Source organism: Anguilla rostrata, chromosome 2, assembly GCF_018555375.3.
Source record: "Anguilla rostrata isolate EN2019 chromosome 2, ASM1855537v3, whole genome shotgun sequence".
Classification (NCBI taxonomy): Eukaryota; Metazoa; Chordata; class Actinopteri; order Anguilliformes; family Anguillidae; genus Anguilla; species Anguilla rostrata.
The window spans coordinates 70,758,255-70,772,544 of NC_057934.1; the positions used below are offsets into that span (position 1 = coordinate 70,758,255).

Below are 14,290 nucleotides of genomic sequence, written 5' to 3' on the forward strand. Positions count from 1 at the left end.
CCTAAGAGCCACTTCTCGGCCATTTCTCAGAATAAGGAACTGCATTACCCATGGGCCACTGCTGTGTGTATGGTGGTCACAGATGATGGACCATGTGGTTGTTTTTGTTCAGGTACTGGAGTGGTGTGGTCCCAGAGCGCTGTAGACTGGCCCATGAGGGGGAGGAGTGGAACTGCTTCTTTGGATATAAAGTTTACCCCACACTGAAGAGTAAGATCTGACTTGTCATGGTAAAAAGTAGACATGTTTTTTGATGCATTGCAGAGACAACACGGTAAACGGTGTGAAACATTTAAGTCCACACAGGTAACATAACTGTGGACATAACAGTGGAATAACCTCAGTACCCAACACTGTGAGTCTGTAAACAACTGTGTGTGTCTGTGTCACACTGCTCTATGCAGGAGCAATGTCTCTGTACCTCTGTGTGAGTCACTCAGTGTGTAACTCTGTGAGTAATTGTGTGTGTATCACTCTGTGTATGTAACTGTGTGCAGCTGTGTGTAACTGTGTGTATCACTCTGTGTAAGTAACTGTGTGCAGCTGTGTGTAACTGTGTGTGTAACTCTGTGTAACTCTGTGTGTAACTGTGTGTATCACTCTGTGTAACGGTGTGTGTAACTCTGTGTAACTCTACCCAGGCCCGGTGTTTGTGGTGCAGTGGCTGTTCGATGAGGCCCAGCTCACGGTGGATAACATCCATCTAACCGGTCAGCCGGTGCAGGAGAGTCAGTGGCGCTATATCCAGAACCTGGGCAGTGAGCTGAGGAACACGCTGAAGGATGTCCCGTAAGCAGCAGAGCTCGCATCCCCCCTACAGCAGCACATGGGCTCGCATCCCCCCTACAGCAGCACATGGGCTCACATCCCCCCTACAGCAGCACATGGGCTCACATCCCCCCTACAGCAGCACATGGGCTCACATCCCCTCTGACAGCTACTCTGCTGCAGCATAAAATGGGTTCAAATCCCCCCTGGACAGCTGGCCTGTTACATTAAGTCATTGGTTCAAATGTCCTGTTACATCAGGCCATGGGTTCTTAGTGGAGGTGGTACAGCAGCACACGGGTTCAAGGGTGCAAGTCTCCTCAGTCAACTAGCTGGCAACAGCAAGAAATGGGGTCACATCACAACAATAAGCTGGTTCTGTGCACATCAAGTTGCTGTTTTTCCATTCTGATTTCATGGTTCAGGTTCAGGTTCAGGTTTTCACCCCCAGCTCTTTGATTCTGGTTCTGGTTCAGGTTCTTTCTCCCAGATCTTTGGTTTTGATTCTGGTTCAGATTTTGACTCAGTTCTGATTTTTGTCCCACAGGGCCATGTTTGCTCCTGCCTGCTTATCACATGAAGTGATCACCAGAAAGTGAGTAAAAAGTCCCACAATTCCCTGTCACTGTATGTTGTTACAGCCTCCCAATTATACCTCCTTTACTTCCTGTTTTTGAGTGGCAGCTCCCCAATCATGTCTCCCCACTTTACTTCCTGTCTTTGAGTGACAGCTCCCCAGTCACGCCCCCTCCCCTCCCCTCCACTTCCTTTCTCTGAGTAACAGCGCCCCCTCTGGTGTGTTGCAGCTACTGGTTGGACATCCAGGTGAAGGGCACCTCCCTGCCCAGGGCCCTGCAGTGCTGGGACCGCAGTCTCCACGACAACAGCAAGAACAACAAGGCCCCGCCCAAGGGCTGCCCCGTGCACCTGATTGACAGCTGCCCCTGGCCGCACTGCAACCCCACCTGCCCCACCATCCGGGACCAGCTGACGGGCCAGGAGATGAACGTGATCCAGTTCCTCATGCACATGGGCTTCGACGTGCAGAAGATGGCCCAGCAGCAGGGCATGGAGCCCAGCAAGCTACTGGGCATGCTCAGTAGCGGCAGTTAAAAACGGCTGGCAAGCCAGGCACTCTCCCTGTTTCTCTCTCTCTCTTCCTGTCTTTCTGTCTCTGTCTTTATCTATCTCTCTATCTCTTCCTGTTTCTCTCTCTGTGTCTACTTCTCTCTCTCTCTCTCTCTCTGGCTCTCTCTCCATCTTGAGTTCTTACACACTCTCCTATGTTGGACACACCCCTTCACCTCCCTTCACATGCTTCGGGTTATTTTTTCCCCTGAAGGACGTTCACAGGAAAAATGGCCGTTTTCTTCTGGAGACAAGGAGCAGGGACAGAACATCGTGTTTTATGTTTTTTTTTTTTTTCAGGAATGTTCTGTCCGTGTGAGCTCAGCGGTAATCCTCCTCCTGTCCTCTGGGTGTCGCTGTAATCACTGCTCTGTGGTGAATTATGTCAGAAACTTTTCGTGGTGATGTGATGAAAAATAAGTGCCCCTCTCCCCACCATGTTCCCACCCCTTCCTTCCTGCCCCCTGTTGCTATTGCCCTGTTCTACTCCTTTGGCCCCTCCCTGTTGTGGTAGCCACACCCCCCTGTTCTGATTGCCCGCCTTTTTTCCTTCGACAACCTTGCGAGGACGGCTATGACTGGGCAACATCAAAGAGAGAGTCACCATGGCAACACAACAAAAAGGCACAACCCTCCGCAACTTCTTTTTTTTCCTCCTATGATTTATCTTTTGGTTGTAAAAGAAAAAACTAAGGAATGTAATCCCGTTTTAAGGATTCTCATTTTGCATTTTTTTTTTTTTTGTTTGTGGTTTGGTTTTGTTTTGCTTTTGTTTTTTTGTTTTGTTTTAAATCTGGGTCATCTGGTCAAAAAAGCCAAGGACTCAATGATCTTAATATGGTGTATTCTCTGTGTAATTTCAACATGTGCATAAATATAAATGTAGTGTAAATGTATGCAGAAGCTGCCGGATGTCTGCCGGGTGAAAGCTGGCTTTGTCATTACCCAGCTGGCCATGTTCATCTCTCTCTGTGACGGAGGACACACAGACAAGCACTGGCTCCTGCAGCCTCGCTGCGAACTGCGAAATAGCCCCTCTGCCTGCCCCGCCTCCCCCCCGCCCCATACCTCTGAGAAAGAGAGAGAGAGAGAGAGAGAGAGAGGGAGGGGGAAAGGGAGCAGGATTTGATGATAGCTATGGCTCTTGTTCCCCCTTCAGCTTGGATTCTGGGTCACAGATTTAAACTTTGTTTTGCCTTAGGAGTCAGTGGGGAATGCAATGTATTGCTGCTACTCTGCTCTGCCCTCTACTGGTTGTACAGAGCATTACTTGTGCGCTGAAGGTGGCATCAGGGCAGCTTTCCCAGCATCCTTTGCCAACCGCGTTCAGTGTCCAAGCCATCCCACAATGCATTCTGGCATTCTGATGGGCGCAAAACAGATCCCAAACTTTCATGCAAAAAAGAATATATAAATGTCAAGACACCACAAGGATTTTGTCTGTAAAAGCATTGTATGGAGTCCCCCTACATTCCAGCTGTATAAGACAGATACACAGGTACACAGCCATGGCAGTCTGCTTTAAAACTAATCTCGGTCCTCAGCAGCTGCTATCAGCGCCGTGCTGACGATGACTGATCACATGACTGTGGGTACGCGTTCTCTCTGCTTTCCAGGTAACTTTTATTTGTTTTATATTTTTTTAATTTTATTTTTACTGTAAAATGTGTAGCGTGGATGGTTTTGAATTGGAGAACCTCTGTTTTGCGGTATTTTGGATGGACAAGGGGAATGGGGTGTGTGTGTGTGTGTGTGTTTGTGAGGTGTGGGGCGGTGGGGGGGATGGGGGGGGGGCGGGGCGGGGGTTGAGGAGTGAGGGGTTGGGGGGGCAGTAGTGGAACTGCCCCCAGTATCTTTAAAGGTTTGCAATTTTACCTCTTTTTCTCTGGAGCTTTCTCACCATGCAGGAAAGAAGATACGCTGGACTCTTAAGAAATGTTCAAAAGAAAAAATCACTTCTTTTTTATATTAAGAAAATGTTGGTTGGTATTCATTTTTTAAAATGATCATTAAAAAGGACCTCTACTTCATAATAAGCAGAAAAAAGGTTATTACTAATTGTATTTTGTTCTGTAACATATTTTTTTAACAGAAGAAACTCAAGCTACTCAAGGTAATTTTACATATTTATTTTCTTATGTAAATCATATTTATAAACGCTATTCTGACAGAGAAGTGATTCTTTGTAAAATTGTAAATAAGTTTTGTTCTTTTATTATATTTTTTGTTTATTGTTTTGCCCGCATGTCTTTGTAACAAATATAAAGATGGATTAATTATAATTAAGGCAAAAAGAAATGTGTTGCATCATTAAAATCCTTTGCATAACATTTCACTAACAAATTGTACATTTTCAGCCAGCAATACATTTGTACCTCATTCACAAACACACACACACACACACACACACACACACACAGAATTACATACACACACAAATGCACGCACTTTCATACACAGACATGCATGCACACACACTTTGGGCACACACACACACACACGCAACACAAGCGAGAATACATGGGCATAGTAAGACTGACGTCGATTTGCTTCAGTCTGACTCACAGAAATAAATCACAGCGAGGGACACAGTTAAGCCAGAAAAGAGAAACATGAGATCATTATTTTCTGCCGAGTGACCGGAGCTCTGTTTGAGAAGCAAGTCAGCCGTCGCTGGATAAACTGGTGCGCGAGGCGGTCATCAAGCTAAAAAAACTTTTGTTTTTAACATTTCAAAATAAATGTATCCACAAGGGGGCAGTATCACCACTTAAATCTGTAACCCAGCCTGAAAGAGCCATGGTCTCATACCTGAAGATTGTCTTGAGTGGATAAATGTGCTTGTGTGGGAGCTATTAGGGATTTTGGGCCCCTGTGGAAAGACCTCACATTGGGCCTCACCCCACCCCCAGGCCACCCCATCCCTGCACCGTTACTGTAACCACACCCATATTTTTGAGGGCCCCTGTTAGTCCTGTTAGTCAGGGCCTGTGGAGTCACCCTGACCTCCTGTCCATACCGCTGCATTCATGTCTGGCCTGCTTTCAGAGAATGTGGGCTAAATCTTCTGGCAGTCTGATCTGTGCAGAGCAGGCAATTGTATGCAATTGTAAGGTTTTTTTCGGAATGTTTTTTTTTTTCTTTTTCAAAATTCCAAATCAGTTGTTCTAGAACTCCACTGCTTTCAGTTGCCAGTAGTGATTGTGACATCAGCATTAGAATGTTCAGTTAAGAACATTCTAATCACATATATGTGATCTTTACACCTTTAAAGGTTAAAAAAGACACCACACTAAGTTTGTTTGCTGGGCTTAACTGTGTTTGCTGGACTTAACTGTGCTTTGTGAGTGCACTGTACAGTTAACGGAGGGGTTTAAGTTGAAAGTGCAGCCCACTTCTTCAAAGTCATTCAGCTGATGTCAACCTAATCCGATAAATTAAATGACACACACTGTCATTTCCATTCTCTAACACGACGTAAAGGAAGAAAACACTTTCTCAAGAGAGTTTTCACTTTGGGGAAATATTTGCTGATTACCTGCCAGTGGATTATTTAGGTACGGTAATCGGCTTGATTCAACCAAAATAAATGAACAGTTTGGGACCAATAAAGGGTTTAAAGGTAAAGGTTCTGCTCCGCCCCCCGCGCCCCCTTCGCCCCCACATACTGTGTGACTCTGTTCTCTCCACACTCACCACTCGCACAAACACGCTTATCTTTCACTCAAAGTCCATTCCCCCTCCTGCCCCCACCCCACAAACGGGGTAAATCTTTCACAGAGTCACTCCAGAGAGGCACTTTCACTCTTCATTAACCCCCCCCCCCTCACCCCCAACAATGACCCCTGTCCCACCCCAGCCAGAAACGTGACCCCCGACCCGACCCAAACTCTCCCTGTGCATTTTGGGCATTCTCTATTAGGAGCCCAACCCCATTCCTGTCCAGAGTAAAAAAAACCCTATTAATAGTGTAATAGGCTGGCTCCTGGGGAGAGTACCCCACAATGGGGTTTATATAGCCCCCCCTGTCCCACTCCAAGAGTCACACGGGCAGAGAGAGGGAGAGAGGGAGACACAGGAGGAGGGAGGAAGAGAGGGACAGAGAGAGGGAAAGAGGGATAGAAGGAAAGGAGAGGGAGAAAGGGAGAGGACAGGAACTTGTCTGGACTACGAGACCCTAAAGAGAGGCCAAGCACAGCCAGGACCGGTGGGGATCGGACCGGAGCGAGAGCCAGGTACTCTGCAGGGAGAGAGACCCAAAGAACCAGATCACCTTCGAGAGAGAGAGACCCATAGGACCGGATCACCTAAGAGAGAAACCCACAGGACTGGATCACCTTAGAGAGAGACCCACAGGACTGGATCATCTTCGAGAGAGACCCACAGGACTGGATCACCTTAGAGGGAGACCCACAGATCCGGATCATCATAGAGAGAGACTCACAGGACTGGATCGCCTTAGAGAGAGACCCACAGATCCGGATCATCATAGAGAGAGACCCACAGGACTGGATCACCTTAGAGAGAGACCCACAGGAGTGGATCACCTTAGGGAGAGAGACTCACAGAGTTGGATTACCTGAGAGAGAGGCCTACAGGACTGGAATACCTGAGAGAGAAACCCCCAGAACTGGGTCACCTTAGAGAGAGACCCACAGAACCGGATCATATTAGAGAGAGACCCACAGAACCGGATCACCTTAGAGAGAGACCCACAGAACCGGATCATATTAGAGAGAGACCCACAGAACCGGATCACCTTAGAGAGAGACCCACAGAACCGGATCATATTAGAGAGAGACCCACAGAACCGGATCATCTTAGAGAGAGACCCACGGAACCGGATCACCTTAGAGAGAGACCCACAGAACCGGATCTCTAATCCTTTCGGAACCAAACACCCAACACAAACCAAAGTATCCCACCAGTGTATGGACTCCAGGAAACACACAAGATAAATTTCCACTCCAAACGGGACCTTCACACAGAAACACAGGGGCCCACAAGGTAAACGCTAACTTTAAAAGAGACTTTTAATCTGAAATGCAGGCAGCGTAGCAAAATTATGTATAGCATGTGCTTTAGTTAATCTGGTAGCCATAAAATGTCTGAAGTTCAGCCCAGGACAGTTTGGCCCTTGAGTCATTATCAGGATCACGTTAATGCTGCTTCAGCCCCTGATCTTAGCCTAATCTGATATTTTTTTATTTATTTTTAATAAATTTATTTTTCATTGCAGGCACTCTGCGGCTCTGTGAGTAAGAGAAGACTCAAGATATTTGACGGGAGCCGCGTCACACAAACTCAGACTCGCTCTCTGGATTTACAAAGCATTGTGGGAAAAGTGGTGCGTCATTAAAACCTCTCTATTCCTGACGGAGGGGTGGTGGGGGGCTGTCTCCGGAATGTCCCGCCAGGCCAAACAGCTGAGCATGCAGCAGAGCGGGAGGGGGAGGGGCGTTGCCGTGGATACGCCGGGCGGACACTTCCTGAACCCGGGGGCGCTGGTGTCAGCGGTGGGCGTGGCCCGGCTGTGCCAGCTGGCGCTGGGCGGCGCCCTGGTCAGCCTGGTGGTGCACTACACCGGCCACACCGGCGCCCCCTACGGGTGGCTGTGCATGGCGGTGTGGAGCTTCTGCCTGGCCGTCACGCTGGCGATAGTCCTGCTGGACGTGACGCGGCTGCACGCCTGCCTGTCCGTCTCCTGGGGCGACCTGACCGCCGCCCACGCCGCCCTGGCCGCCCTGCTGCAGGCCGCCGCCGCCGCGCTCTACCCCGTCTACTTCCTGCTCCCCGGCTGCTCCTGGGGGGCCTGCGGGACCTGGCGCTACCGCGTGGCGGTGTCCGTCTGCGCCTGCGCCTGCTGCCTGGCCTACGCGGCCGAGGTGGCGCTGTCCTGGGCCAATGGCGGCCGGCGGCCGGCGCCGTACATGGCCACGCCCCCCGGGCTGCTGAAGGTGGGCCAGGCCTGCTCTGCCGGCGTCATCTTCGGCGCTCTGGCCAACGGCGAGTATTCCCGCCACGTCCCCGCCCGCTACTGCGTGGCCGTGTACGCCGTCTGCTTCGTCGCCACGGTGGCGGTGATCGCGCTGACCGTGTCCGGCAGGATCGGGTCTGGGACCGGGACCGGGACCGCGACCCGAACCGCGGCGCCCCCGCCCCGCTTCCCGCTGGACCGAGCCGTGGCGGTCTACACCTTCCTGGCCACGCTGCTCTACCTCAGCGCCGCCGTGGTCTGGCCCATCTACTGCTTCCACAGGAGCTACGGCGCCCCCTACAGGCCCACCGGCTGCCCGCGGTGGGGGGGGCGCGGGAGGTGCCCGTGGGACGCCCACCTGGTGGTGGCGGTCTTCACCTGCCTCAACCTGCTGCTCTACCTGGCCGACCTGGCGTGCTCCCAGAGGGCCCACACCGTATCCCAGCAACCCCTGTTTGTGTAGACCGGTCAGCGGGGGGCGGGGACTTCCCTGAACCCACCAATCAGGCGATGACTCTCCCGCCCTTTGACCGTCTTAGGCCTTCAGCAAATACACTCACCCCAGAGTGATGACACTCGAGACTCCTGACACTCGAGAATCTCAAGGCCAGCGGAGCCAAGCCTGGCTCTGGATATGCAGCATGAACAGGATGACAGCCAACCAGGCAATCCCAAGGCTGCTATTACCCACAATCCCTCTCTTCTGAGACTGAGTGACAGATTGACAGGTGGAGTGGGGAAGGGGATGAGGGGTGATTCCTTTCTGGGTTTTCTGGCCCTACTGGAGATAGGACTTAGATGAGTGTGGCCAACACTACTGGATCGAACCCTCCCTCCCCTCCCCCCACTTGCCCCGCCCGACCGGCCCCGCCCCAGAGCTGGAGTTAGCTCTCCCTGTAAATACCACACCCACCCGCTCAGCACTTTGTCCTCACCCTACCCCCTACCCTGCCCCGCCCCTACCAGCCCAGAGGAAGACACTGTGTTTAGTAGGGTTCGGGGGGGGAGGAGTTGGGTGTTTGGTTTCTGACCCTCAGCAGGTGACAGGGGTGGGAAAGTTCTCTGAAGCTGACCTCAGATCCTGGGAAAGAGGAAGGAATCCCACGAGCTTGGCGAACTCCCCGCCCCCACTCCCAACCACACTCTCTCCCGTACCCTTACCCCAACCTCCACCCACACCCTCGCCCCAACCCCCACCCACCCCCCTCTACTCAGGCCTGTGCGCCAAACAGCTTTCAGCCCACAGCCAATACTCCCCGCCCCCACCAGGTCCTCCACCACACCTGCAACAGAGCAGGGAACCAAGCCTCTCAGTGCTGTTTCCGCGGCAACGTGGGAATTATTACCGGTTCTGTTATCACCACTGTTTTTATAACTGAAAAGTGTATGATTCTGTATGAGAAATGTGCACGTGTAAAAAAAAAAGTGTAGATAAATGCCTTGATATCATTTATATGACACTGTAATTAAAGCTGTGAGCATTTAATTATTAATAATTATGCAATAAGGAATCGGAAATTAATTTTTGTATGAAGCGCTTTTCTTCAGAGATGCCTGGAGTTTCAAGGGGCTTGATATTAAATGACATTTGATAATTACATTTCTGGCCTTTTGTGTGTGTGTGTGAGTGATTATGTGTGTGTGTGTGTGAGTGATTGTGTGTGTGCGTGAGTGTGTGTGAGTGATTATGTGTGTGTGTGTGTGTGTGAGTGAGTGATTATGTGTGTGTGTGTGTGTGTGTGTGTGATTATGTGTGTGTGTGTGAGTGATTGTGTGTATGCGTGTGTGTGTGTGAGTGATTATGTGTGTGTGTGTGTGTGAGTGAGTGATTGTGTGTGTGTGTGTATGTACTGTATGTGTGTGTACACAAAAAAAACTATATATTACACATTTTTCAACCGCAGCAAATGTTAAATGCCCGACATGGGATGAAGAAACACACATCGACCCTCCTCCACCCCTCCCTGACCGCCCTTCCCCAAGTTTACCCTACCTAGAGCCATCAGTGGGAGGGGGGGGGGTGGTGGGGGTACAACCGGGAACACTGTCGTGGGCCCTGGAGGAGGAGGGGGTGGCTGAGGGGCAATGGCCTGTGAACTTGTGGTAAATATTATTTGTGGTAAATATTACTGTCCCAGGACCAGGAATGATATAATAGTATAATTTCATCCGCCGGCCCGGATCCTACACCCCCCCCCCCCCCGAACCATACAGGCTGAACCTCATACAGGCTGAACCTCGTACAGACTGAACTATACGACTGAACCTCGTACAGACTGAACCTCATACAGACTGAACCTCACACGGACTGAACCTCATACAGACTGAACCTCATACAGACTGAACCTCATACAGTGACCTCATAGAGACCTCATACAGACTGAACCTCATACAGGCTGAACCTCATACAGACTGAACCTCATACAGACTGAACCTCATACAGACTGAACCTCATACAGACTGAACCTCATACAGACTGAACCTCATACAGACTGAACCTCGTACAGACTGAACCTCATACAGGCTGAACCTCGTACAGACTGAACCTCATACAGACTGAACCTCATACAGACTGAACCTCATACAGACTGAACCTCATACAGACTGAACCTCATACAGACTGAACCTCATACAGACTGAACCTCATACAGACTGAACCTCATACAGACTGAACCTCACACAGACTGAACCTCATACAGGCTGAACCTCGTACAGACTGAACCTCACACAGACTGAACCTCACACAGACTGAACCTCATACAGACTGAACCTCATACAGGCTGAACCTCATACAGACTGAACCTCATACAGACTGAACCTCGTACAGACTGAACCTCTTACGGACTGAACCTCGTACGGACTGAACCTCATACAGGCTGAACCTCATACAGACTGAACCTCACACAGACTGAACCTCACACAGGCTGAACCTCATACAGGCTGAACCTCATACAGACTGAACCTCGTACAGACTGAACCTCATACAGACTGAACCTCATACAGGCTGAACCTCGTACAGACTGAACCTCATACGGGCTGAACCTCATACAGACTGAACCTCTTTCTGCAGTTATGGCTCATTAACTCCGTCCTCCTTTCCAAACGGCCGTTTGCACGCTGTGTTCCACTCCTTATTCATTTCTCTTCCCGGGATTTCAAAAATTCATTTTCCTTTTCCCTCCCCAGGTCTCGTTCCCTCCGCCGCGCCCTAAATTGTTGCTCTGTGCCATCGGGGTGACCTGATTTACGAAAACCGATGTGATTTTTTTTTTTCTTTTCTTTTTTCCTTTGTGACGGTCTCTGCTAAAATGGCTCCCGAACACCCTCTTAATTTTCATTTCCCTTTTCAAGGAAAAGTCGGCTACTGCGATGGACGGAATCACAATAAAACACATCACTAAGTCCAAATAAGCATACTAGCCTGCTATTGAGTACACGTGTCATATAATCAATAGTAAGGAAATGCACTGACCTGGACACAGCCATCCTCTTAATTCCAGTCCAGAAGAGACAAGTGTGCTAGTTTTAATCAGAGCTGTTCATTAGCGGCTCATTCATTTGTGCGGTGGGACCACTGCATTTCTGCAGCTTTGCATTCTTACATGAGTTGCGAAAAAATAGATGGAATTCATGTCTAAATCTGTATTTTTAATCTATATTACTGGCCATTACCAAATCATTCTATTTTAAATAAATTATGTGAAATGCAGAAAGGCACTCAACTACTACTACTACTACTACTACTACACACACACATATGCATCCACACACACACTCACACATGCAGACATACACATGCTCTCTCTCTCTCTCTCGCCATTGGTCTGATGCCCATGAATCACACTGGTCCTCCCTCAGTGCTGCTGCACACCTTACAGGTGCGTTTCTCCCAGGACAGGAAGTGAGAGGCCACTCAGGTACTGAGAGGGTCTGTACCCCCCCCAGTAATCGATAACAACAGCCGACAGGTCCACTAGTGTTTATGACTCTGCAGCCTCAGTAGATTGACTGAGGAAAGCTGCCTCGACAAGTTAAATTTTTGTTATTCTGAAACGTTTGAATGGCTGAGTCCCACGTGCCACAGGGACCTTCGGTCTCCCGTGTGTGCTGGTGAGCGAGGAGAGAAGGTACGCAGACCTAATAATGTCGTCCCCCCCGCGCAGTGATGTCACACATCGCAGTTTGTGTTGAGTGGCAGGTACAGATTCATTGCTAGGATTAACCCTTTGAAGAGTAGGCCTATGTTGTTTTGTAACGTTTGCTCTAGAACCGAATTGCTTTCAATCACCAGTAGTGATTGTGATATCAGCGTTACGATGTTCGGTTAAGAACATTCCAATCACATAGTTGCGATCTTACGCCTTCCGTTAAAGAGCTAAATAATAGGCCCGGTAATTTTGAATAACACACTGTCTGCAAACGATAGTTTAATGTTGAACTCGACTCGAGTGAGGTTAATTGAAACCAATATGTTCAATTAGGTAGGGTAGGATGACCGTGTTTCCAAATTACCCCCGTACCACAGGGGCTCATTCGGTTTTAACATCTTGTTACCGAGAGCCAAACTAACTCCGATCGCATCCAAAACTCATCGGTATTCGGAGAACACCTGTACGGTCTGATCGCTCTTCAGCCGCTTGTCCACAAAGCAAAGACGCGCTCCTTGATTCCCCTTTCATTAAGCGGGAGTAAAACATCAAAGAGATTCTCAAATCAAGGAAGAGGTACACCTGAGAAAGGTGCCTACCCTCTGAATACTAAGCGGTTCTCCGCCCCTCCCGCTCATGCCAGCCCTGTTTTGTATTCCAGACGTAATCCGGTGGGGTACCGCGGTAATTTTTCAAACTCCGGGAGATACGGCGAGTCGCCAAAATAGAAAATGCGGAGGAACACCTCGAGGCAGCCGCTCGCTCTCCCTCTCGTCGCCTTTCTGTGGAGGCGAGACGGATGAGCGCGCGAGAAAATTGTCTGTCCGTGGAATTAGGTGTGCCCCCATCTCCTCTGACAAGCCGCGCGCTCTAATCACAAGGACACCGACTGTCATCCACGCTTCGCTTAGATTCCCTTTCAGCGCAGAATGATTCACCCAACGGGTATTAAAATAAATCTCCCGGGCTTTCCAAAGAGGGCAAATAAGAGTTGTCACGCTTCAATTGTCACAGCGAGATGTAGGTTGCGTGTGTGTGTGTGTGTGTGTGTCCGCTTGTTTGTTTGTTTAATATACATGTAGCCTACCAAAGACAGAAAAGGACCCTAAATATCGGGATAAACGTCAAATACTGGAAGACAACACTGATGATGGCCTCATATCAGCTTTTTTTTTTTTTTTTTTTTTTTGCCAGTTGCTAGAATAGCTCGAGTGTGCTGTGCACGGGACTGGTTTTACCGCCACCGCGGAACGGCGGCGTGGCTCTGTTCTCTTCCGCTTGGAAACGTCAACAGGTCTGGCGGTGCGATACCACTCAAAGGCCAATGAGCAACGTGTAATCTTTGTCGATGAGTGACATCCGATTCAAGAAAATAGTCGTATTGTTGTTTTGAATGTGACGCCTCAAAAGATAATTTTACTTGTATCTGTAGTGTCGGCCACACATTATTTCCTTAAATAAATTTTTACAGGGAAACATTTTCAAAAAGGCAACGCAAATCTCACGTAACATAAACAAAGCACGCAAAAACGATCGAGTCAATCATCTGGAAAAAAAAAAACGCCACAAATGTATAGGTTATCCGAAAATTGCTAAATATTTTAAGGGCGTGAAAGGGTTTGGCATCAATCACACCGCGGGGCCCGGCGCAGGTGGTAGAGGGTGGGGGGCTGTGATGAGAAGATGGATTGCATCCATGGCCCGGAGGAGGAGGAGGAGAAGAAGGAGGCCGCGCCGCCTGATTTTCCCCCGGCGATGTTCACACAGGAGCCAGCTGATTTGCCAGACAGCTGCCGGGGACGGAATGCAATTCCGCGCGTATATTGAGCCGCGCCGCATATATATTTAGCGCGGAATGGCAGCGATGTCGCGGGAATGCGCTTCTCTCCAGTGAAAGGGTCGGCCAAAGGCCTACTTTTCCACAGAGGAGAATTTTTTGTGCAGAGGAAGCGGACTTCAAAGGAAACGGTCAATTCAGATATTCCAACATTTTATATAGAAAGTGAACGGACACACACACACACACACACACACACACACACACACACAGTGTTAAATGAACGGTTACAGAATTGGCATGTCAACTCTGTTAGAGTCTAAACAACACTGGACGTTGTACTGTGGCACATCTAATAGATGGGGGTGAATATAACAGAAAACTGGGCCCGTTGGTTAGCCTGAGACTTCAGGCTCATGGTAAAGAGCTGGGTTAGCATCTTCTGTGCCTGCCTGCATGCAGGCAGACTCTTATTTATTTTTGTAGCTGTCC

The 14,290-nt window shown here is 49.3% G+C and overlaps 2 protein-coding genes across 3 annotated transcripts in view; both read left to right on the plus strand.

Annotated features, from left to right (window-relative positions):
• The window catches only part of notum1b (notum, palmitoleoyl-protein carboxylesterase b), an 18,137-nt gene extending 13,967 nt beyond the window's left edge, over positions 1 to 4,170 (plus strand). For both annotated transcript variants that reach the window (XM_064324834.1, XM_064324835.1), the window contains 4 exons: positions 113 to 210; positions 642 to 789; positions 1,316 to 1,363; positions 1,575 to 4,170. In XM_064324834.1, the coding sequence (XP_064180904.1) occupies positions 113 to 210; positions 642 to 789; positions 1,316 to 1,363; positions 1,575 to 1,881 (601 nt within the window). In that variant the 3' untranslated portion in view covers positions 1,882 to 4,170. The remainder of the gene's footprint in view (positions 1 to 112; positions 211 to 641; positions 790 to 1,315; positions 1,364 to 1,574) is intronic.
• Positions 4,171 to 7,355: 3,185 nt separating this feature from the next.
• On the plus strand, positions 7,356 to 9,066 carry LOC135248627 (myeloid-associated differentiation marker-like protein 2; the record flags this gene model as incomplete). The annotated part of the gene is made up of 1 exon (XM_064323449.1): positions 7,356 to 9,066. A coding segment is annotated over one exon (981 nt), but the record flags the coding sequence as incomplete, so codon positions are not given.
• Between the last annotated feature and the right edge of the window lie 5,224 nt (positions 9,067 to 14,290).